This window comes from Microdochium trichocladiopsis (assembly GCF_020744255.1).
Source record: "Microdochium trichocladiopsis strain MPI-CAGE-CH-0230 chromosome Unknown B0I36scaffold_12, whole genome shotgun sequence".
Lineage (NCBI taxonomy): Eukaryota > Fungi > Ascomycota > Sordariomycetes > Xylariales > Microdochiaceae > Microdochium > Microdochium trichocladiopsis.
This window is the reverse complement of record NW_025763555.1, coordinates 1,219,223-1,241,611: the sequence shown is the minus strand read 5'-3', so window position 1 is coordinate 1,241,611 and position 22,389 is coordinate 1,219,223. Positions and strand designations below refer to the sequence as shown.

The 22,389-nt window shown below is 54.2% G+C and overlaps 9 protein-coding genes across 9 annotated transcripts; 3 read left to right on the top strand and 6 right to left on the bottom strand.

Moving 5' to 3' along the window:
- Positions 1-5,726: 5,726 nt before the first annotated feature.
- On the bottom strand, positions 5,727-7,095 carry B0I36DRAFT_337516 (glycosyl hydrolase family 2, TIM barrel domain protein). Its single transcript, XM_046155681.1, has one exon. It carries the CDS (start codon positions 6,976-6,978, stop codon positions 5,758-5,760), a length of 1,221 nt encoding a protein of 406 aa, XP_046006004.1. The 5' UTR covers positions 6,979-7,095; the 3' UTR covers positions 5,727-5,757.
- A 307-nt stretch (positions 7,096-7,402) lies between these two features.
- Positions 7,403-7,679, top strand: B0I36DRAFT_337515 (uncharacterized protein). The gene has a single exon (XM_046155680.1). The coding sequence runs from the start codon at positions 7,458-7,460 to the stop codon at positions 7,623-7,625; it is 168 nt and encodes a 55-aa protein (XP_046006003.1). The 5' UTR covers positions 7,403-7,457; the 3' UTR covers positions 7,626-7,679.
- A 352-nt stretch (positions 7,680-8,031) lies between these two features.
- On the top strand, positions 8,032-11,020 carry B0I36DRAFT_298715 (uncharacterized protein; the record flags this gene model as incomplete). Its single annotated transcript, XM_046151956.1, has 7 exons — positions 8,032-8,214; positions 8,286-9,052; positions 9,120-9,325; positions 9,495-9,902; positions 9,968-10,287; positions 10,359-10,725; positions 10,861-11,020. The coding sequence occupies exons 1-7, from the start codon at positions 8,097-8,099 to the stop codon at positions 11,018-11,020; spliced, it is 2,346 nt and encodes a 781-aa protein (XP_046006002.1). The 5' UTR covers positions 8,032-8,096.
- Positions 11,021-11,280: 260 nt separating this feature from the next.
- On the bottom strand, positions 11,281-13,261 carry B0I36DRAFT_425614 (general substrate transporter; the record flags this gene model as incomplete). The annotated part of the gene is made up of 4 exons (XM_046162342.1): positions 12,957-13,261; positions 12,640-12,880; positions 11,625-12,566; positions 11,281-11,535 (listed from the first exon to the last, which is right to left on the bottom strand). The coding sequence occupies exons 1-4, from the start codon at positions 13,166-13,168 to the stop codon at positions 11,281-11,283; spliced, it is 1,650 nt and encodes a 549-aa protein (XP_046006001.1). The 5' UTR covers positions 13,169-13,261.
- A 1,723-nt stretch (positions 13,262-14,984) lies between these two features.
- B0I36DRAFT_337510 (dihydrodipicolinate synthase) lies at positions 14,985-16,319 on the bottom strand. The gene is made up of 2 exons (XM_046155679.1): positions 15,085-16,319; positions 14,985-15,010 (listed from the first exon to the last, which is right to left on the bottom strand). Exon 1 carries the CDS (start codon positions 16,186-16,188, stop codon positions 15,244-15,246), a length of 945 nt encoding a protein of 314 aa, XP_046006000.1. The 5' UTR covers positions 16,189-16,319; the 3' UTR covers positions 14,985-15,010; positions 15,085-15,243.
- A 235-nt stretch (positions 16,320-16,554) lies between these two features.
- B0I36DRAFT_337509 (uncharacterized protein) lies at positions 16,555-16,882 on the bottom strand. The gene is made up of 2 exons (XM_046155678.1): positions 16,710-16,882; positions 16,555-16,606 (listed from the first exon to the last, which is right to left on the bottom strand). Exons 1-2 carry the CDS (start codon positions 16,867-16,869, stop codon positions 16,569-16,571), a joined length of 198 nt encoding a protein of 65 aa, XP_046005999.1. The 5' UTR covers positions 16,870-16,882; the 3' UTR covers positions 16,555-16,568.
- B0I36DRAFT_396705 (uncharacterized protein) lies at positions 16,825-18,381 on the bottom strand. The gene is made up of 4 exons (XM_046161560.1): positions 17,778-18,381; positions 17,534-17,664; positions 17,001-17,449; positions 16,825-16,904 (listed from the first exon to the last, which is right to left on the bottom strand). Coding segments are annotated over exons 1-4 (1,044 nt in total). The 5' UTR covers positions 18,240-18,381; the 3' UTR covers positions 16,825-16,902.
- Positions 18,382-18,527: 146 nt separating this feature from the next.
- B0I36DRAFT_254418 (P-loop containing nucleoside triphosphate hydrolase protein) lies at positions 18,528-19,562 on the top strand (the record flags this gene model as incomplete). Its single annotated transcript, XM_046150817.1, has 2 exons — positions 18,528-19,098; positions 19,147-19,562. The coding sequence occupies 2 exons, from the start codon at positions 18,528-18,530 to the stop codon at positions 19,560-19,562; spliced, it is 987 nt and encodes a 328-aa protein (XP_046005997.1).
- Positions 19,563-19,747: 185 nt separating this feature from the next.
- B0I36DRAFT_368912 (major facilitator superfamily domain-containing protein) lies at positions 19,748-21,776 on the bottom strand (the record flags this gene model as incomplete). The annotated part of the gene is made up of 8 exons (XM_046159687.1): positions 19,748-20,073; positions 20,157-20,234; positions 20,308-20,419; positions 20,545-20,604; positions 20,710-20,931; positions 20,997-21,283; positions 21,367-21,442; positions 21,519-21,776. The coding sequence occupies 8 exons, from the start codon at positions 21,774-21,776 to the stop codon at positions 19,748-19,750; spliced, it is 1,419 nt and encodes a 472-aa protein (XP_046005996.1).
- Between the last annotated feature and the right edge of the window lie 613 nt (positions 21,777-22,389).

The window sequence follows — 22,389 nt, the reverse complement described above, 5'->3', positions numbered from 1 at the left end:
ATGACTGTCTACAAGGAGATCCTCCTGGCTCTATATATCCTTTGTCCTTCATCGTGTTCGTCGTCCTGCGACACCGTTGCGTCGCACGCCGATGGCTTGTTGTCGCATGGCCGACCGGTGATGGTCGCAATGCGACTGCCCGCTGTCGGCTCCCAATAGGCGCACGGGTACCCGTGCGTATAATATTACACGGGTACCCGTGCAGATTCTGCTTACAGCTTAGCGTGTCTTAATTCCCGCCGACATCGCAATCCTGGATCCATATCCGGGGTGCACCCATATCAGCAGAAAAGGTCTGTCTTGACCTTCGCTGGTGATCTCAGGTGCTGTCAGCATACAATACTTTACGCGCTACAAAGCGCGCTGAGGTGCTTTCGTGTATTTCTTTTATTACCATTACTAGCCTCAGATTTGTCTCCCGATGGCAGCTACTAGTAGTACCCACCATTCATTTCCCGATGACAGTCTCCCTCCGGAAGGCACCTACGAGTCCCGAGATACCTTATTTAAAGCTATCAACGAGTGGGCGTACACAAGAGGCTACGCCTTTGTTACGAAAAGGTCAACAAAGGAAAAGACAGGCAGGCTCTCAGTCGTATATGCATGTGATCGATCATGTCGCGACTACGCCTCTGGAAGACCGCGCCAGCGAAAAACATCTACGCGAAGTACCAACTGTCCGTTCTCTGTACTAGCAAAAGAGTCACGAGACAGCGGCACATGGACAATACGACACCGACCCGACCCGCAGTTTGCCCAACACAACCACGAGCCAAGTTTACACCCATCCGCCCATCCTAAGCATCGCGCACTCGATACGGAAACGATCACTCGTCTATCTAGCCTCGCAAATGCTGGCGTCGCACCTAAGGAGATTCGAACATACATACACCAAAACACGAGTTCGATTGCAACGCAGCAAGATATCTACAACCGAATCGCGGACAGTAGGCGCGAGATGTACGAAGGGCAGAGCACGATCAATGCCCTAGCTAACCGGCTTGACCATGAAGGTTTCTGGAGCCGTTTACAACTTGATTCGGAGAACCGCGTAAAGGCTGTGCTTTTCGCCCATCCAGAGTCGCTAAGCTATCTTCAAGCTTATCCGGATGTTTTAATCCTCGACTGTACCTACAAAACGAACAAATACGGAATGCCGCTCCTAGATATAATCGGAGTAGACGCTTCTCAACGATCCTTCTGTATCGCATTCGCATTTCTTAGTGGAGAAAGCGAGGAAGATTTCGTTTGGGCTCTAGAGCGCCTCCGGTCACTCTACGAAATTAGCAAATCCCGCCTACCTTCAGTTATTCTTACCGATCGATGTCTTGCTTGTATCAACGCAATCGCAGTATGCTTTCCTTCTGCTGCTTCATTGCTATGCCTTTGGCATGCGAACAAAGCCGTCCTTCGATACTGTCAGCCTTCATTCGCTATCCAGCTACAACTCCAGGACTCCGAAGCCGACAAATCTGTGAGACTGAAAGAGTGGCATGACTTTTACCAGCACTGGCACCAAATTATTCGTTCTCCCACCGAGGCAATATTCGACATCCGTATGTCGACATTTGAACAACGCTATATTACAACGCATGTACGGGACGTGGCCTACATTAAAGAGACATGGCTTGACCTGTATAAGGAAAAGCTTGTAAAGGCCTGGGTTGACAGCTACCCTCATTTCGGTAATGTTGTTACTTCGCGCGTCGAAGGTGTCCATGCACTTCTTAAAAGTCATCTGAAAACGTCGACACTCGATTTGTTTGAGGCCTGGAGGGCTATTAAGCATGCGCTAATAAACCAACCTGGGGAGCTGAGGTCCAACCAGGCAAAACAGCAGATTCGGTCTCCGATCGAACTTTCCGGTCCACTTTATGGTGTAGTACGGGGTTGGGTATCACACGAGGCTCTTCGAAAGGTTGAAGAGCAGCGGAAGCTTCTCCAGACGAGCAGTCCGCTACAACGCTGTACAGGCATATTCTCTCGGTCGCAAGGCCTACCATGCGTTCACAAACTTGAGGCTTTGTTGTCCGAAGGAAAAGCCCTTTATCTAGGAGACTTCCATTCGCATTGGCACCTAATCCGGAGCGGCGCGAAACCTTTTCTCCAAGAGCCTCGCCAACGTATTGATATGACTAGTACCAACACTTCTTTACCGCGATCAAGTAACCGAAGGGAGCCTAGCGGCTTTGAAGCTGTTGAAGTCGCGGCTAAGCGAAAGGGACCTTCAACCTGTACTAGATGTCACCGTCTAGGTCATTCAAGGACGTCTCGATTATGCCCCCTAAAGTACGCAGAGCTACAACTTCGAGTAGAGGCGGCATCGCAACAGCTACGAATAACACCAGAGCCGCCGGCCGACACGTCGATACCTGAAGCTACGATTGAATTATCGACGTGCAGACCTCAACATGAGTCGCCAATTCCCGAACTTCTTAATAACTCGTCGGCCCAAGAAGGGATTACGGAACAGATCTTAGAAGAGATCGAAGCTCGGCTCTCAGAAAACGACCAGCCCTTACGACGAGCTAAAGAACCCGTCTCAGAGTACGCCGAAGAACACCAGCAAGCTCCGGAGCAGCCTTTAAAATACAGTGACCCAAAAGCGATTTACCAAAGATACGTCGCTACGCGAGAGATCTGGAAGAAGTCCCTACTCCCGGGTACCTATGCGAGCAACCAGATGTACCGGCAGGCAATGGGTTTACCATTACGGTATAGTAAAGCGCAGTACGATTGGTGCTTAGACCATAAGCAAATGACGAGGCGTTGCTTAACGCGAGAGGGTGAACGGGCCTGGACAAGGGAAGAAATGATGGCATATTTGGACTGGGATCGGTCTGAGACGGAGCGAATCGATGCTCAGGTTGCCCAGGAGTCGACAAGCGGTCTAGCTAATCGAAGAGGTATGGGTGATGTGTGGAGGAGGGCGGCACAGGACTGTGAGGAGCAGCAAGTTCTTCACCGGGATGATGATGAGTGTATTATAGTTAAAGGTTAAGTCAAATACGTTATACGTGTAAGGCAACGCACATACTGTGATCGGAGGTCAAACAGCACCTGAGGTCACTAGCGAAGGTCAAGACAGACCTTTTCTGCTGATATGGGTGCACCCCGGATATGGATCCAGGATTGCGATGTCGGCGGAAATTAAGACACGCTAAGCTGTAAGCAGAATCTGCACGGGTACCCGTGTAATATTATACGCACGGGTACCCGTGCGCCTATTGGGAGCCGGACGGGGACATTGAATAACGTAATCCACAAGCGACCCGCCCATACAAGCGACCCGCCCACTTTCTTCCCTCTCAACAAATCCTCAATCTTTTCCTTCATTCTCCCACCATTACCTCTTATGGCGCAATCTAACGAACACGACCTTATCTTAGCGCTAAACGCGCTTCAATCAAACCCGAAATTAAGTGTTCGAAAGGCTGCATCAATCTATAATGTCCCACGTACAACCCTCCGAGACCGACGACGTGGCGTAGAGCGCAAACGTGATACCCGACCACATAACCAGAAATTGACCCCGTACGAAGAGGAGAGCATCGTACGATACGTAATCGACCTAGATTCGCGATCATTTCCGCCGCGACTTAGTGGTGTTCGAGAAATGGCGGATCGACTCCTCGGCGCACGCGACGCGCCGCGCGTCGGAACGAACTGGGCTACAAACTTCGTACGACGACGACCTGAGCTCCGAACGCGTTTTAATCGAAGAATCGACTATCAGAGAGTCCTCTGCGAAGATCCGGACGCGTATCGCGCGTGGTTTTTACTCGTACGAAACATAATCGCGAAATACGGGATACACGACGACGATATCTATAACTTCGACGAGACAGGCTTCGCGATGGGCAAGATCTCCGCCGAGACTGTCGTTACAACCTCCGATCGACGCGGCAAGCCAAGAGCCGTACAACAGGGGAATCGGGAACGGGTTACAGTAATCCAGGGTATCGGGGCGTCCGGCAATTCGATCCCGCCGTACATCATCTTCGCAGGCAAGGTCCACCTCGACTCCTGGACGTCCGAAAGCCCTCTACCGCCTAACTGGGTAATTACGCTTACTGAAAACGGCTGGACGACGAACGAGAAAGGCCTAGAATGGGCAAAGCACTTCGACTTTTATACAAAGAGCCGTACGAAGGGCGCTTACCGGCTCCTCATTCTCGACGGCCACGAGAGCCACCACTCGGTCGATTTCGAGCTGTACTGCAAGGACCAGAATATAATCACGCTCTGTATGCCTGCTCATTCGTCGCATAAGCTCCAGCCTCTGGATGTCGGGTGCTTCGGACCTCTAAAACGGGCGTACGGAAATGAAATCGAAGGTCTTATGCGGGCGCACATTACCCACATCGCGAAGGAAGACTTCCTCCCAGCCTTTTACAAGGCGTACGACGCTGCAATTTCGAAGTCAAATATACAGGCAGGCTTTAGAGCGACTGGCCTAGTACCGTACGACCCGGAATACGTCATTTCGCAGCTAGATGTGAAGCCTCATACGCCAACACCGCCAGGTTCCTCTACAGGCCTTCCGCCACCCTGGGTCTCGAAGACGCCAAACAACCCGATTGAAGCCGAATCGCAGACTGAATACATCAAGAATCGTATCGTACGGCATCAGGGTAGCTCTCCTTCATCAATAATTGCAAGCTTACGGCAGCTAAATAAAGGAATCGCAATGATGGTGCACGAGCAAACCCTTGTACGCCACGAACTCGCCGAACTTCGAGATGCAAATGACCACCTTAGCCGCCGTCGCCGTACAAAGAGAAAGCAGCTACAGAAAGGAGGATCCCTAACAATTAATCAGGCAAAGGACTTGAAGGATCAAATCGATGCGACGCAGCAGTTACAGGCAGAAACGAGTCAGAATAGTGGTCGCGCGAGGAGGCCAGAAGCACGCGCGCGACGATGTGGCGTCTGCGGGGAGCCCGGTCATAATGCGCGTACGTGTCAGAAAGTTGAGTCTATCTCTGAAGAAGAGGATTCTAAATAGTTTTGATTAATTTGAGGCGTTGTGGTTGAATGCACTTATACATTGTCGTGTAAATGCCTAGAAAGTGGGCGGGTCGCTTGTGTGGGCGGGTCGCTTGTGGAGTACGTTATACATTATTGATGTTCAACAGACAGGGAGTGTTTGAAACAAAGCATTAGCCGGCAGGGCGAAGACTCCAAAAACCTCGCCATGGAAAACTGGGGTGCGCCAGAGATTAAGCTGCCATCGATATTGTGAGTTGTCAGCAAGTAGGTGTGCTTGGTAGCCAGCAGAGCAGCAGGATGAAAGGAGTACGACAAATCCTAATACGCTAAATTCTGGCTATGATTCTCCCTGGCGCAATGCCTGATGCTGGAGAGTATTAAACATGCGGCTCCACTTTGAGAAGCTTATCGACCATGGCGGGCCAGCGAACCCCCCCAGCGCTAGCTAAAGTTTGTGAGGGCCGCCCCACAATTGGACAGGAAAGTCGCGTTAATTGGGACGCGTCTTTTCATCTCGTTGTGCCCCAAAGCCCCTCAATGCCCCCCATGGGGTCCCACGGTGGCGGATCTCACGTATGGAGGACGCTGACTGCAGAACAGACACGCATGTGGCTCCATGACTGGTGGAATTTCCATGTCCGACACCAGAGGTTGTGGAGCATTTCTAAGGAGTGCAGCACATGGAAAGCCTCGCACAAACACAGGAAAAGTTTTGGAGCTTGGGGTAGCCCGCCCGGAGATCCCGAGCAAGAAAAAAGCTCCACTCTAGCTTGATGCTCTATTCTGAAGGTCCAGCCACCTCTTTCTAAGCGTTCGTGCAGCAGCTTTAGGCTTGCGGTCCCTTGTGAAGACGCCTTTTTTGTTGCCGTCTATCCGTAGGATGAAGTCTGTCGGAGTCTGAAAATCGGCAAAGTTCCAGACGTGCTCGCCGACCACGCTCTCAATCCTGTCAAACACCCGATGTGTCATCTCCAGCAGCGCGACCTGGTAGTCTTCAGTCCAGGGCACATCGCCGACCGTGTGGAGTCCGGCCAAGGTGTCGGCTCCGTACTCTGTCATAATGATGGGCTTGCCATACATGGCCTCCCACTCGCGCAGCTCTGCTTCGAGGCCCTTTTCAGCTCCCGCGAGATCACCTGTAAAGATGTACCAGCCATAGTAACGATTCAGGCAGATGACGTCAAACAAGTCTATAATCTTGTCCTCCTTGGGCCCGGCCTGTTTCTCATTTGCATATCCGATGGGCCTGGTGGGATCGAGTTTCCGGGCGAGTACCGTCAAGGGCTCAAAGTATTGCCGAGACGTTTCCTCGTGTGACGAGGGCTCGTTGGCAATCACCCACATGACAACACAGGGGTGGTTCTTGTCACGTTGGATCAGCTCCCTCAGGGCGTGCTCGTGATTCTTGCGTGTCACATCGCTGCAGGTGTCTGGGGAAAAGGTCGGCTTGTGTGCTTTGCCATGCCAGCCGGCCATGATGGCCAGATTCATGCCGACAGCAGGGGTCTCGTTGATGACAACAACGCCATGTCTGTCTGCATAGTCGAGCCACGCTTCATCGTAGGGGTAGTGGGAGGTCCGGAACGAGTTGGCGCCCATCCATTTGAGGAGCTGATAGTCGTGGACCATGAAGGCAGCGTCGTGGCCCTTGCCACGCACTGGGTAGTCCTCGTGTTTGCCGAAACCCGTAAAGTAGAATGGCTTCTCGTTGATGTGGATCTGTCTGCCCACCACCTTGACGGTCCTGATGCCGACATTAACCTTATACTCATCCGCGGCGATCGAATCGGTGGAGGAGAAGAGCCGGACATGGAGCTGGTAGAGATATGCAGCGCCGGGCTGCCAGAGCTGCACGGAGTCGATGGTCAACGTGCCTTGAGCTCCCTCTGCCTCGGCCACGGTTACCCCCGCCTCATCAACGAGCGCGACTTTGACCTTGTTGTTGCTACTGGATAACTGGGTGGTCGTGACTTGATATTCGACCATGCCCGTGTTGCCTGAATTAATGACGTCGGTGACGACACGGACATCGGTGATGTGGTTCTTGGGAATGCAGCACAGTTGCACAGACCGATGGAGGCCCGAGTAGTTGAAGAAGTCGTGTCGGACGATCTGCTTGCGCGTGCCATCTGCAGCGACCTCGATTTCACCCGGGGGAACGGTCTCCCAAGTAAGCTCGTTGTTCACCGCGATGGTGAGCCGGAAGGTTTCTCTCGGCTGTACGATGCTGGTAATGTCAGCCTCGAATGGCATGTAGCCGCCGTGGTGCTCGACGACAAACGTGTCGTTGACATAGACGCGGCCTCGGTGCGTCGCAGCACCAACGCGGATGATGACGAGGTTGTCTCTCCACGAGAATGGCAACGTCACCGATCTCTGGTAGAAGACCCAGCCAACATGCTTCTGGATCTCGCGCTCCGTAAAGATGTCGTTGTAGCTCGCAGGCACCGGCGCTTGTAGCGTAGATGGCAAAGTCCTCGTCCAGGCAGGGTCATCGTCGAGATTTGGAGATGCAGCTAGAGCAAAGTTCCAGATGCCGTCTAACGAGACTACCTCGCGAAGCGCATTGGCTTGGGGGCCCAGCATGTTGCAGGTACGTTGTGGCCACGACGGGGCAAGTAAAAATGCAGTAAGTCAATGCGAGAGTAAGTGAGTGCAGTCTAGGAGGAAAAGATGGCGAAGCGCAGCCGACTGGGGACAGACATTGGAGGACACGGCAAGTCTGCCATGGCAGTTCCACTTCGCAAGTTTGTAGCCTTGACTTGCCCTCCACAGCCATCTCCAACTTCTCCGCACGGGGGCAGGCAGGTAACCCTGGGCGGCGGCGTCCGTGCCGCAATAGTGGCGCCGGGTCCCCGCCCCAGGCCCGAAGCTGGCACGGGCAATTTTGCCCGGACGGCTATTGTTCGGATCTCGGTTGGAGTCCCTTGACCTGTACTAGCTAAATGAGGACTCGTGCTATGCCCGTGGCTGGGCACTGGTGGTGGAGGAGTGGACTCGGCGCCTGGGGTCGTCAAAGGGAGTGGATTGCAAAGGACGCCCGAGTGTGTTGCCCTGCATGCTGTACATGCCCTCCTGGGCGTCCTCCTCAATGTCACCTCATCATGGCGGCGGTGGATAACGACGCGGCCGAGGCAGTGTTGCCGTCGTGCACCGGCTGCCGCAGGCGGAAGCTGAGGTGCTCCCGCCAGACGCCTGTGTGCTCCAACTGCGAGCGTCTTCGTGAGTCCCATGCCCGCCAGGGCTCGCTCGCAGGCCAGCAGCTGGAAACGTGCTGACTTCTGACATCTCAGAGGTTGCCTGCTCCTACGATGGCCAAAGGAACAAGCCGGGGCTCAAAGGTGGTGTCGTCGACAGTCTTAGCCAACGTCTTGCGCAGGTCGAGAAAGCAGTCTTTGGCCAGACCCAGGCTACCCACGCTGCTGGCCACGAAGATGTAACGCCACGCGGCTCTCTACAGGCTTCGCTCTTGCCTTCCGACAGCATTGGTGCCCTTGCCAGCGCTTGCTCGAACCTGGCCGCGGAGCTAAGACACCTCGGCCGCGCTCGCCAAGATGGCGCGTCGAGGTCCCAGGACAGATTCGAAAGTCCCGGGACTTCTGAGGGTCAAGCACAGAACAGCTCGCGCAAACGTCCAAGGTCCGATAATGACCCCGACAGCTTCACAGCCAAACATCGGCAACCACAGTCGTCTATAAGCTACCTGGAGCAGCTGTTCACTGTAGAAGGCTTCCCACCATTTCCCGAGCATGTACTTGTCGACTTAATGCGAGACATGGTCGACGCGTACTTTGTACGCATCCACATATGGGTGCCAATGCTCCACGAGCTGGCCATTCGCTCTGCTCTAGATGATTCAGCAAGGCGTGAGACACTCATGATTGTCTTGCGCGCCATGACGATGGCCTCGCTACGATTCCTATCCATAGGAGGATGTCGCCCCAGCACAGAATATGTCGATGCACTGGTGAAGAAACTCAAGCGCGAAGTACTGCTGGCAGCCATGGCTGGTCTCCAAATTGAGAATGTACAGGCATTGATCATCTTAGCATTCATGGAGGTAAGCTCTACCCGTGAGGGGGAAGACGACCATGTGTTCGAAAAGCAGCCGTTAATTACAGTCTCAGATTGGCGATGGGAATATGGCCGCTGCATGGCCACTGATAGGGTCGTTGACCAGAACCGTCGAGTACTTGGGACTTTCCGTCGAAAACGACGACCGCGCTGCCCGTCCTGCATTGGTACCGACCGTAGCAGCTTTGCCTGCGACCGAGAATTGGCTAGATGAAGAAGAAAGGCGAAGAGTATTCTGGAATGTCTTCATCCTGGACAGGTACTGCCATCCATCGTGGTGGTGGCCCATCGTTACTCGGCGCAGAAACAAGATGGCTGACTGTTGTTTACGGCGCACAGGTTCTCGTCCTTGTCCCAGGGGTAATCCGCATTCGCTCCTGGCCGTTTGTTTTATCACCATAACCTACTGACATTTTGTGGTACCGCAGATGGAATACGAGTCTGACTGCTTCCGACGTGTCCCGCCGTCTTCCAGTTGATGGCGGGAACTGGTTTCACAACAAGCCCGCTGAGACGCCGTACTTCGGCATCTGGGACCGCTCGACGGCCACGATCAGAACGCCGACGGCTCCTCTTCCGACTCACTACGAGAGCTCGGGTCGTAAAACTAGGTCCACCGCAGTCAGGCGGCTTGCTTTGATGGAGTCTCGGCGGTGGGATGGTCACGGTGGTGACAGCATGACTAACGTTGGCGCTTTCGGGTATTACATCGAGTCCATCGAGTCTCTGAGCCAGGTCACGTCAGGTTTTCTTCAGGAGAGCATCGGTTCGCGCAATCCGAGCGAGCTTTCCAGCTGGTTGACCCGTTTCAAGGAAATCGACCTTCGACTAGTACAGTACGTTTGGCTTCTGACACGCCTTGTCTAGCTCTAGGGTAGACTGACCAGTCTTGTCCTTGCAGATGGAAGATGCATCTGCCCAATCAGTGGAAAGATTCTGGGATGTCCCGAGGGAACATGCCTGGTGTCATGGATCCCAACATGACCATCGCGAACGCCAACCACAACATATCTATGATCCTGCTTCACCAAATGATCGCATATCCCAGCGCTGACGTGCGCTATCTGCGTCTCCCGAGCCAGCTCAGTGCAGAGACTTGCCTGGATGCGGCGCTCGAGACAACCTCAATCATTCAGCAATATCTGCGCGGGCTGGGGCCCAACCGACCAGTGTCACCGCAGATGGGTATCTGCGCGTTCGTGAGCGCGAAACTTCTTTTAGGTGCGACCGAGATCCCCGCTCGCTTGACCATGTGTACCCTGCTGACAAACGTCAAACTGCGTGCGAAATAGTCCACCATCAGTACTACAAGACACGGCTCCAAGACCAGTTTATGCTGATTGTGGAGGGGCTGGAACTGATGCACCGCCACTGGAGGGCCATGTTCGACGAGGCTGCAGGCGAGCTACATGACCAAAGACCACAGCCGTCCTTTTTCTCACAGCTGGCACAGCAGCTGCTCGTACTACAAAGGGACATGTACAACAATCCTGACCGCCAGCTGAGCATGACAGGGTCCAGCGCCGAGCTCACACCTTCTGTATTGCCGCAGCCGCCACATCTGGTACCCACGCTTGGCCAACAAGCGCAGGAGCAGGATCCCTCAAACTCACAAGAACCGTTTCGCTCTGAGGCTCCAAAGGCTGGTCAGGTTGCGAAGTCCACATTCCCTCGCCCACAAGACACAGGACTCCCGCCACCGAGCGATCCGCAAAATAGGCCGATTGGAAGAAATGATAGCGAACCGCCCTGGCTGGCGGCACAACGTTTGGGCCCAAGCAGCAGGGCCGACAGTGATAAACCAATTGCGAATAATGGTGTTGAGCAAGAGCCGCATAACGTTGCCCAATTCTCGGCCTTTTCCGACATGCTGATGGACAATGACTTTTTGGACATGGACAGAATCATTAGTTTTGAGGACATGATGTACCCAGCCAATCTCGGTAACATTTAGCAGTAGGATATTGTCTCGGTCAAGAAAGTCACCGCTTACGTACTCTGGTTCCGTCCAGCCTGGCCCGAGTGTTGCAATGGTGCATATCAATGAACAAGCCCCAGGCGAAGTTAAGCAAATACTTCGGACTAATTTATTAGTAGCTATGCTAAACAGCTCGTGAATTAGCATTGCTGCTTTTCTGTCACTAAAGATGCTGGCTAAGCCACGGTCGACGCAAGGTTTCCGTTGTCGTTTTTCGAACGCCAGCCAGTTCTTGCCTACTGCGCGAGGGTGCCTACGCCTCTCAAGGCCTCAATTTCTTCTTGAGCATGCGTCTTTGTTGCATTGAAACGCCAAGCCGGGATCCCACGTTGGTAGAGCTCGTCAATCTCCGCATATGTGCGGCCTTTGGTCTCGGGATAGAAGAAGAAGATTGGAATAAGCATGAGGCCGCTGATTCCCGCAAAGAAGAACCCAATCTTGGTGCCCCATCCGGCGTACTGGTTCGACAGCATGAGCGGAACAGTGTAGTTCTATGCAGACGTGGTCTGGATTAGCATTTGAAACTGGCAATGTGCGGTCGCGCCAGTGAGAGCTGCCAGCGTTCGAGATGCAAGCTTACAAAGAGGATTCCAGTAAGGTACTGGATTGTGACGGCAATCGAGGTTGTCTTCGCGCGGACACTAGGGCTGGAGATCTCGACAAGCGACAGCCATCCAATGGGTGCAAGGGTGTTCGCATAGACAAACGCCCATAGGCAACAAAGCGCAACCAGAGCTGCACCTGAAGCTGCGGTCATGGTGACAAAGCTCAGACAGCCGACGAGGAAGGTCAGTACGGCCATGGCCAAGGTGCCGTACAGAACCAAGGGACGGCGTCCGACAATGTCGACAGTGTAGAACGAGACGATGATGCCGACAACGAGCACGAGCTGCTTGACCATGTTGCCAAGGAAAGGATCGGCGACGCCTGCGAGCTGGAAGAAGTACGTCGTGTAGCCAAACATGAGAGGCACACCAACGATATTCTGCAATGTGAATGGGATGGCAGAGACAAATGCGCGCTGGAGATTGATCTTGTTCTTGAAGATGGCACCCCAATCGGATTGAGTGGCTTTACGCTTTGCCTGTGATTGTTCAAAGTCGTAACGGATAACGGCGAACTCGTGGTCAATATCGTAGCTGTCGATCACACCGACGAGCCTGCGCAGAGCTTTTTTGCCTTCCTCTTCGCGTCCCTTGCTGGCATACCAAGCGGGGGACTCTGGGAGCCACAACATGACGAGCAGCCACAGGCCGGTGAACACAAACTCCGAATAGAACGCGTTCCGGAAGGCCATTGGGTTGTAGTCCGCAAGGATCTTGAAGGCAACAGCAAGGAAGACCTGCCCCAGGGCAAAGCCGAGCGAAAACGCCCCAAGGAGAGCTCCACGGAATTGGGGCAGCGAGATCTCGGACATGTACACCATAACGGCTGTGCCCATCATGCCACCGGCAAAGCCAGCGATGAATCGCGCAATGAGGATGTGGTACCACTGGGTTGAGACGACCTGAATGATGATGGACTAGAGACGCCAAGCTAAAGTCAGACCCAGCTATGCCACCTGTGAAATGATATCTCAGCCGGAAAGAACGTACAATGACGATGAACAGGCTGATCAGCCACATGCAAAGCTTGCGCCCGAACCTGTCAGATGCCCACGGCGCCATGACCTGAATGAGAATCTGCGCAATCGAATAAATGGCACCCCACAGAGATACATATTGGGGATTGAGAGCGAGCTTTCCCGTAGCAGGGTCTCTTGTCGATCCAAAGTAGTTGATAAACCCTTGATTCGCAACGATGCTACCGACCACCGAATTGGCGTAGCCCGCGTATCTGTGTGTGCAAGATGTGATGATTAGTCTCATTCCATGCATAGAGAGAATAAATTTTCAACTTCGAGCCTACTCACAACGCGGCCACGCAGACGAGGAGGCCATTGAGATACAGCCTCTTGAACTTCCACATGGCTTGGTTACGGGTCAACTCTGCGAATGCAGAGATGACGGGCGGGACCTCGTCATCGCCAGACCCAGTCTTTACTATATCGACGTGGTCAACGTCGGGCAGTTTCTCGGCGGGCTTCACTGCCAGGGACGCGGCGACGGGCTTTGAATCGGCCATGGTGACGACCTTGCGAATTTCTTAACCGAACTCTCGCGAGAGAAACGCAGTGACTGCCGATATTGAGATGGTTTTCGAGACCTCAGGGCGGAGGGACAAGTGGTGTAGTGTAGCCTCGTATGCAGAGATCGGCGGAAGACGGGCTCTTTATGTCTCGCGGCTTCCGTTAGTGCTTGCCATGGAATCCGTCGGGACTGAGGAACATTTGAAGAAGCATGGGGTCTCCGCATTCCCCCGCAATACCCCAGGTCAGGCGGGCGCGCGTGGTTCGTGACTAGGGTTGGAGGTGGCTACCGCTAATTCCGAGGTCGGGCCGTCGGCCAGCTACCGGCCGATGAATCCTCCGACGGCCCAACGAGAGCGTGCTGAGCGAGTATTGGCTGCGAGTTCCCCAAGGAGGACGGCGAAAATTACTTGCTTCGGTCATGGCCATTTCCTTGTCCACGGAGACAAAATCTCGATCCTCTGCTTGCAGCAAACTTTGCATGAGCTTGGATTGCATGAACGCCTTCCGTAGATACTCCGAACCCAACTGGTCAAAGGATCGATTTCACCTTCCTGCGTTTTGACGGGTCCGGCGAATTTGCTGTATGCCACTATGCCCCCTCAAGCGGCTCACTAGTATGACCCTCGCAAATCGAGAACTCTAGCTTGCGAAGTCAGCCTCAAGTGGGTCGGACATGTACAATATGACGTCGCTGCACCTGTGCCATGATTTTGTGAAGACTGGGGTAGAAGTGCAAGTCCCCATGTTGTATGCGCCTCGCCCTCGGTAAGTGAGTATCTCTCCAGCAGCCCTTGACGCCTATCCCGGGCGCTGCAACGCTTGGACACCGTCCCTCCCCCTCACATCCGGAATTTGGTGTCATCCACGAAGTTCTCTGCTGCGCAAACTCCTACGCATATTGCCGATTTGCTAATCCGTCAATGGCCCTTACATCGGAGTGAAAACCAGTGCCCGGCCCCTCCTACTTCGCCCCTCGGGGTTAGGAGGGAGTTGGGTGCAAAGCTTTGATATGAGTACACTTCGGAACCAATTGGTACTCGAGAACAGTCGCTTAGACAACCACATATGTAGAAGTGCAAGAGGTTTATCTTGCCACGTACAGTGAATCAGATTTGCGAGAATAGAATTTCAAGTATACCCATAGTTACTTGAAGAACTTCGTCATTCTCCCAGAGCTGTACGGCACGTGGCTATAACTGGCCACAGGAGAGTGGGTTTGATCGGAAGATGCTTCCAAAACAGAAAGGACTTGATGTGGGCCGGTATAAACGACGTAAATGACCATTCCTGTGACTTTGAGGATATCTAGCTGATTGGGATAGCACTCTCCAGTACTGTCTTGATGCACGATGACCTTGAGGGACCTCTCGGAACTCGATATGGCTATCTATTGGATATTGAGTTGAGCTTACTAGAGGAGCTGGAAGCGGTAGGAGTTCGAGTGCTAAGACATCTAGGCACGGCACAAAGCGCAATAGGCGACAATAAGGGATAAGCGCTTGTTGTCGTAGAGTGTTACGACTCTGCTCGGCGCGTCTATGATCAGAGTCACATGTTCAAGTGTCAACATATGAGAATCGACGCTCAACTTGCAGGTAAGCTCCAGCAACTTACAGTGACGTATTGATTGACGCAAAACCATTCTACAGAGCTGCGCGACACCCCATTTCTGTGTAGGCCGAACTGGCAAGATTGCAACTCACTTGCTTCTGACAACCGCTGATTATTCACTGTCACACGCGGCCCTGGGAGTTTCGGTTCAATCAACTAATTAATGAGGACTCCGATCATGAATAGAAAATCAAAGCTAAACCCTTCTCTCACAGATCATCTTCGATCATGAACCGTCAACTGATACTGGATTAATATAGAATGGCGCGAAAGAGGTGCCACATCATTCTGAAGTGGATATTACAACACTAACTTCAACGTATGAAAAATATAGAAAGTAGCCAATGGGAATTGAGTTGACCCTATCAATCCGTATATACATAAAGGGCCCAAGGCTTTAAAGGAAATGCAAGTCCGTGCTATGCTTATACAAATGACCCGGAGAATCCAGTGCCGCTCAAGCCACGCGGGGAAGTTGAGAGGCTGCCACGGCCAAGTTGATTTCTTTCTCCGCACTATCCTCAAGAGGGAGAAGTGGTGAGCGGACGGTAGCATGCTCCAGGATACCCCGGGCGACAAGAGCGTGCTTGAGAGCGACAGTACCCTCCATGTGGGAGCCGCGATGGTAGACAGCCTTCGTCACGGGCAACAGCTTGTCGTGGACGGCACGGGCCTTCTTGTAGTCCTTGGCCTTTCCGGCAGCAATGAGCTCAAGAAGGAGCTCGGGCGCGATGTTGCCATAGCCGACAAGCATGCCGTCGACGTCAAAGGCAGTGTGGAGGAGGTACTCGTCGTGGCACGTGAGAATCTGCAGTTCAGGGCGCTGCTTGCGAATGACGGGAATCTCGGTGTCCCAGCGGCGCATGTTGCGCACGCCATTCTTCATGGCGAAGACACCCGGTTGCGCAGAGATGTCGAGCATGGTTTGCAGGTTGTAGGTGGCCTTGGTGTTGTCACGGTACTGGAAGAGGATCAGAGGCAGGCCTGAGACCTCGTAGACGCGCCTGTAGCGGTCCTGGGGCGCGCCAGGCTGGTAGCCAAAACGAAGCCAGCCATGACTGGGGTAGAGCAGACCGGCGGCGGCTCCAGCTTCACGAGCGCGCTTGGCCTCGAGAGCAGCTACCTCAGTACCCTCTCCAGTAATGCCAGCAATGACAGGAACGCGGCCGTCTGTTGATTTGACGAAAGCCTTGATCACGGCAATCTGCTCATCCTGCGTCAAGAAAGTGCCCTCTCCAGCGTGACCCAAAACCACGAGGCCCTTGACACCCTCGATGCTGCCATGCCATGAACCAAGGCGCTGAATAGCCGGATAATCGACAGCGCCGTCGCGAGTGAAAGGCGTGACAGGAGCGGGGACAAGGCCGCTGACGTCAAAACCGACCGTGTTGGCAGAACCCATGGTGAATAGTGTGGAAAATGGAAAGCGGGGAAATGAGATGACTGGATCGATGTGGACAGATCAAGGACTGAAGTCGTGTGGAAGCTTGGGAGATCTGATGTGGTGTGGTTATGTGTTGTGGTGATGATGATGATGATGATGATGATGGTCAGATCTGGGTTTCTGGTGCAGTCGATGCGTTGCCTTTATAATCACATCATGAGATACTTTTTTGCCTCCCCGCAGATTGTCGCCATCGCGAATCTGGACCTGCCGAGACCGCGGTTCGGCTCCCCACGCGGCCTCCCATGGCGCCGAGCTCTGTCGACTGTCGCTATGTGCTTGATAACTTCCGGAAAAGGACGGCAGCAGGCTCGGAAAACCAGTCTCCGGGATGTGCGTCAGGGTAAGCCTGTACCCAAGGTAAACAGAACGAGGCCTTGACACAGAATATTTAGTATGTAAACACCTCCAGTGAAGATATTGCGGCAGTGATGATTCAGGGGTCAAGAAACCAGACAGGGCCTTTCAGACGCACATACTTATGATCATGCCAGCTGCCGAGGCGGCGAGGAACAGGCCGAAACAGCCAGCCACTAACAGCACTATACTGCCCTTTGCGATGAGGAAGTCCTTGGCAGAAGCGTCCATCCTACCTAGCAAGTATCTCGACAGAGCGGGTAGCATAGCAGTGCAAAGCATAATGTTAACAGCAGCACGGACAGAGAGCAGTAGTCCTGCCTATGCGCGCGCATAGATAGACGTCAGCGGCCAGGTCAAGAACTCTTCTCCGTATGCAGTCTTACAGAAGCTGCGAGTTCTTTGTGACACACATAGCTTGGACAAGGCCCAGCCATAGCGTTTCGAGACGTACTGGTAGAGCACATTTGTCGATTGGCTGCCGACCTTTGAGATCAGAAATGTCAAAACCAGACCGCGAATGGCGGAGTGGCTTGTGACAAAGCTAAAAGAGGCTGCGGTCTCCCGCACGAGGGATCTAAAGCCTTGGTAGACTGTTGCTCGCTTTGATGTTTCTGACTGACTGCTTGGTACAGGTTGCGGCACGGCCAGGCTCCCCGGACCAGTAGTAGTGCCACGCGGCGTGAGCGGATACGGTAGAGTCTCGGGTATCATGGCGGTCATCAAAGCAGCGATGCCTTGAAACATGACACCCCCAAGCAAAGGAACCCAAATGTCGACTGGCATGAGATAGGCAGTGACTGGCGGAAGTGTGAGGTCTGCGACTAGGTCGGTGCAAAACCGGTAGAAGAACACTGTGGCCCTGTCAGGGCGCAGGAGATGTTAGCAACGGAACTGGGACGGCACGACCAGGCAACATTTTGTGACCAGATGTGCATTGGCTCACCTCAGCTCAGATGGCACCACATCTGCAACAATGGTTGTGAGCAGAGTGGTCCCGGTTGTTGGGCCGCCGCCGAGGAGAAAGAACAGAGAAGACAGGCAGACCAGGCCAGTCGGTGCCTCGACTACTCCGACCTAGCCATCTCGTTAGCTTTCCCAGCATGAGTTAGCACGACAGGGGTCGTCTAACGGCTCACAAGATACAAGGGCAGAGCGTAAGACATTGTCAAGCCAAGCATGGTCATGACCAAAATCCATCGACGGCCGTACTTGTCAGCGAGGTAGCCGTACGGGATGGGGAGCAGGATGGCCGGCACGCTGTTTGAGAAGTACAGCCAGCCCAAGAGCTCAGCGAGGCGTTCCTGGACTGGATCGACCTTGCAGTGCCTCTCAGGGACACTACCTTCGGGGTCGATGAGGAGAGGGTTGTGCTCGGCATAGTAGCGCTTGCAGATGGCTGACTCGAACAGTCGAAGTCGCGGCGCGCCGTACAAATCTTCACCGATGTCCGAGACGATGGATGTCACAATGACGAGGGCGACGACGGAAAACCAGTGCCAATCGCAGCGAGATTGTGGCTTGAGCCCGTGTTCCTGTGGCGGGATGTGCTGTGCGGACGGGCTGCCGGTTGTGGGCTCACGTCCAAGTAGAGGCGCCGTCTCCGCGCTCAGGAGAGCTGGCCCATCACTGTCGCCTTCGCGCGTGGACATGGCTGTGCACGCGGTCGTGGATACTTATCTGCACAGAGCCCGCTCCGGCAACTTGGCTTGCAGGTGGTCTACATTGACAGACGCGGAGGCTAGAAGGATAAGAGGGAGCCGATGTGCGTGGTCGAGCGGACCCAGGCGCCTGAACTGCTGTGCATCGTCATCAGACAAGGCGGAGAGACATGTCTGGCATGTCTCATCAGACAGGGTTCTTTGGTATGGTAGGCGTGGTGACGTACGCACCGCCCGGCCTGTCAGTGGCAGCCTGATGTGCTCGAGCCAGGGAGTGCCATGCAAGGTCAATCGTCCCATGCGATTGGGCCCAGTCCCCATGAGACTCCCTCCAGCTTGCTCTTGACTTACAGCATCGCCATGGTGGGTATCATGCAGACGGTCGTGAAGTATCTGATTGAGCTTAACAATGCCACGAGCAACACGGAGCGCCTACTTGAATACACAAACTCCCTGGAGCAAGAGGCGCCACTGGACGGAGAGCCCGTTCGACCATCATGGCCAGAGCACGGTGCGATCGAGTACAAAGATGTGCAGATGCGCTACCGACCAGGCCTTCCACTGGTGATCGATGGGTTCTCACTGCAGATTAGGGCCGGAGAGAGGATCGGTATTATAGGTCGCACAGGCGCACGGAAGAGCACAATCTTGTCCACGCTCTTTCGCCTGACTGAGATCGCTGGCGGCAGTATTACCATTGACGGCCTCGACATTAGCAAGCTCGGTCTCCACCAGCTACGCTCCTCGCTAGCCATTATCCCGCAAGACCCGACACTCTTCCACGGCACGGTCAGGACTAACATTGACCCTTTCAACAAGCACACCGACTTGGAACTCTGTGCTGCTCTCCGTCGCGCGCACCTGAACCCGGCGTTTCAGCAGTAGGGGTCTCAGGGAGGCGACCGCGAGCGCATAAATGAGGAGACGGGCCGCAACGAATCTCTAGTGACGCTCGACGCCCCCGTCGAGGCCGAGGGGCTCAACTTCTCGGTTGGACAGCGGCAGCTCATGGCGCTGGCTAGAGCCCTCCTGCGCGAGACCAAAATCGTGCTGGTCGACGAGGGCACCAGCAGTGTCGACCCGGAGACGGACGCGAAAGTGCAGGAGACCCTCGCGACGGGGCTCCGCGGCAAGACGCTCGTCGCCATCGCACACCGGCTCCGCACCGTGATCCGATACGACAGGGTCTGTGTCATGGACAAGGGCGCAATCGTCGAGCTGGGACCACCTTTGGATCTATGGAAGTATGGAAGTATCTTTAGAGGCATGTGTGTCAGCAATGGGATCACGGAGGACATGTTTATCGGCTCGTGATACGTGATGGGCCGTAGCATGTGGCGACAGGATGCCACTCTTTCAAAGGCGAACGATAGGGCCAAAACATCCTACAAGGGCTGCTACCTAAGACTCCCATCAATAAAGTAAGTGAGCCTATCATAGATAGTGTCAAATGACAGCTGTGGCTCGATATACGAACCATGAAAGGAGGTCCGCAGACCTCAGTATACATAACGAAACCCCGTCTTCTCATAGTCGGTCAAATCCCCTAGCTGCTCCTTCATCGAAACAGAGACGTCACTCCCTTCAGCCTTGTCACGACGGCTATTCTCAATACGGCAGCCAATAGCATACGCTGCCAGACTGGCAATAGCAACAATTTCGAAGCCCAGAATAGCGTTGTAGCCGGTTGTATAGTTCGGTGCCTCGGCGGCAATGAAAACCTGAGGGCCGATGATATTGGCAATACAATAGGCCAGAAGGACGGTTGCGTTGATTGTGAGCTTCTTGGTGTGACCGGATACGTTCGCCATAGGCAGCGACAGAACTAAGAAAATAAAGAGAGTTTGTCAGCACGACGCGGATGGCATATAGAGGAATGAAGGGATGCCGTGAAGTCGACAAGCTTACCAGTGGCATAAGGACCCCAGAAAAAGTAAAACAAGTAGTAAGCAAGGAGGCGGCCAACCTTGTTCTCGCTCGAAAGCACTGGTCGCACGAGTTAGCTACAGGGCGGTTTCTGGCGCTCCCACGAGCATGATTCGGCTGGCGAATGACTTACTTCTAATAAGAATAGAACAGGCCAGCGGGACAAGACAGCAGAGCGCCTCCGAGATGCAACGCTTGTTTTTCAGCCACCGTTGGGGAATGGCGACCATGAGTCCTGCGAAACTCTGTACCATACCAGTAGGCATGCCCAAGAGCGTAGTCTCGAGCTTGCCGTAACCTAGACCGGACAAATCTGCGCCGGAAAGGTAACAAGTCCTCCAGTGGGGACATTCATGCATAAAAAGAACACGAAGAGAAGGTACGTCTTGTAGTCCGTGAATGCTTCCCGGACTTGGTACCACTTGAGTTCCTAATTGTGGCAAAGGGCGATTAGCCGAAGTCAGAGGTTTTGCGGGCTGAACAATGGGAGTCGACGGCAACACCACTCCACTTCAGTGGACAACTAGCTACTCACCTTATTGTCCACCCCAGTCATGTTTTCGCGCACTCTGTCAAGCGCGATAAATTTGTCCTTGCCCTTGAGAAAGTTGTCCTTCAGCGGCGAGTCAGGCAGCCAGATGAGCAGCACTACTCCCCAGAGGAGAGTGAATCCTCCGACTACCAGGAATAGCAGCCTCCAGGAAGCGATGGCGGTCTGGGCATTACCGATGCCATATGAGACGACGCCCGTGACCAGCTACGTATTTGTTAGCGGGAGGTACGGCGGTAGTCTGCTCCTACAGAAGGGTTAGGGAGTCCTACACTGGAAAAAGCCATGAATGTGATAGCCATGCGGACTGGCTGCTCCTGCTTCTTATACCACATGGTATTCAGGATGGTGACAGCTGGAAATAGAGGCGCTTCGAAGACACCCATGAGAAAACGAAGCGCCATGAGGCCTGCCGCGTTCTGAGCTGCGCCAAGACACATCACGAGAATACCCCAAACAACGACAGCAGCTCCGACCGTCTTGCCCACCGGGAACTTCTGCAGAACGACGCTGCCGGGGTATTCCGCGATAAGCCAACCGAAATAGAAGATCGAGCCGACTGGTGAAAGAAAGGAGTCAGTCTGGGTATTCCGCTCCGTGCAACATGTCCCGATGGTTGTCGTGGTTATGGCTGTGACTCACCCCAACTGTATTGCTGGCCGACCAGATGCGTGTCCGTCGTCATGCCGTATAGTGCGGCGTTGGAGATGAGGATTTTCTACTGCATTGTCAGCACGGCCGCCTCTGCCGTGATCAGCCACAGGCTGTTGTTTCACGGATGGGGAAGGCCATACATCAACCGCAGCAATGGTAATGGTGCCGATGATGAGCGGCATGAGGCGCCAGTCGATCTTGCGGAGCACAGCTCCAGCCTCTGATGGCTCGTAGTCTGCCCACTCGCTGTGCACGCGGAGGTAGGCAGCCGCTGGCTCCTCCTCGAGGACGATGGGGGCCTTTTCGGCGACATCCACTGCTGCAAGATCGCCCAAGCGCGGGTCCACCTCGATGTGGCTCTCGCCCTTGGCCATCGCGTCTCCAGCCGTCGCGTTCATGGTCAGAGTGCCAAAGCAGAACTTTATGGTACAAGCAGCGGAGAGTGCAAGAGTGCCGAAAGGTATTGGAGGAATGAATGCAGGCCGGACCCCAATGAACGACTGATAACAGGGGACATTGCGAGAATTCTGGCCGAGATATATACCTGGCGGCGTGCTCAGAGGGCATGGAAACGTCGACTACGGGGGGAGTCCACGCTAAGGGCACGCCAAGAGTATTCTCGACCTTGGACTCTCCATTGAGCACCGCCCTCACACACAGATACGTCGTCGTCGGCTGGTGGTGCCCGATAACGATGTAGCTGGTCTCTACGAAGTGCGCCCACCTTCCCCACATCTGCTATCGGCTCCTAGCCATGCCCACGCATCATATCACGCCTCCACCAGCGCGGACTTATCAGCGGACTTTTGTGCGACGCGGTCGTCTGTACCCCATTGATGCCGCCACGGCCCGGGGGACGGAGTCAAGCTCAGTTGGATTCGATGTAGGTCTCGGAGAGGCAAGTACTGGAGACCCACAGCCAGCGCTCTCCCTCCGCCGAGTGTGCCGACGATCTGTGTGCGCTTCGCACTTTCTCATCCTCAAATGAGGTCTTCTTGCAAGGCCCACATT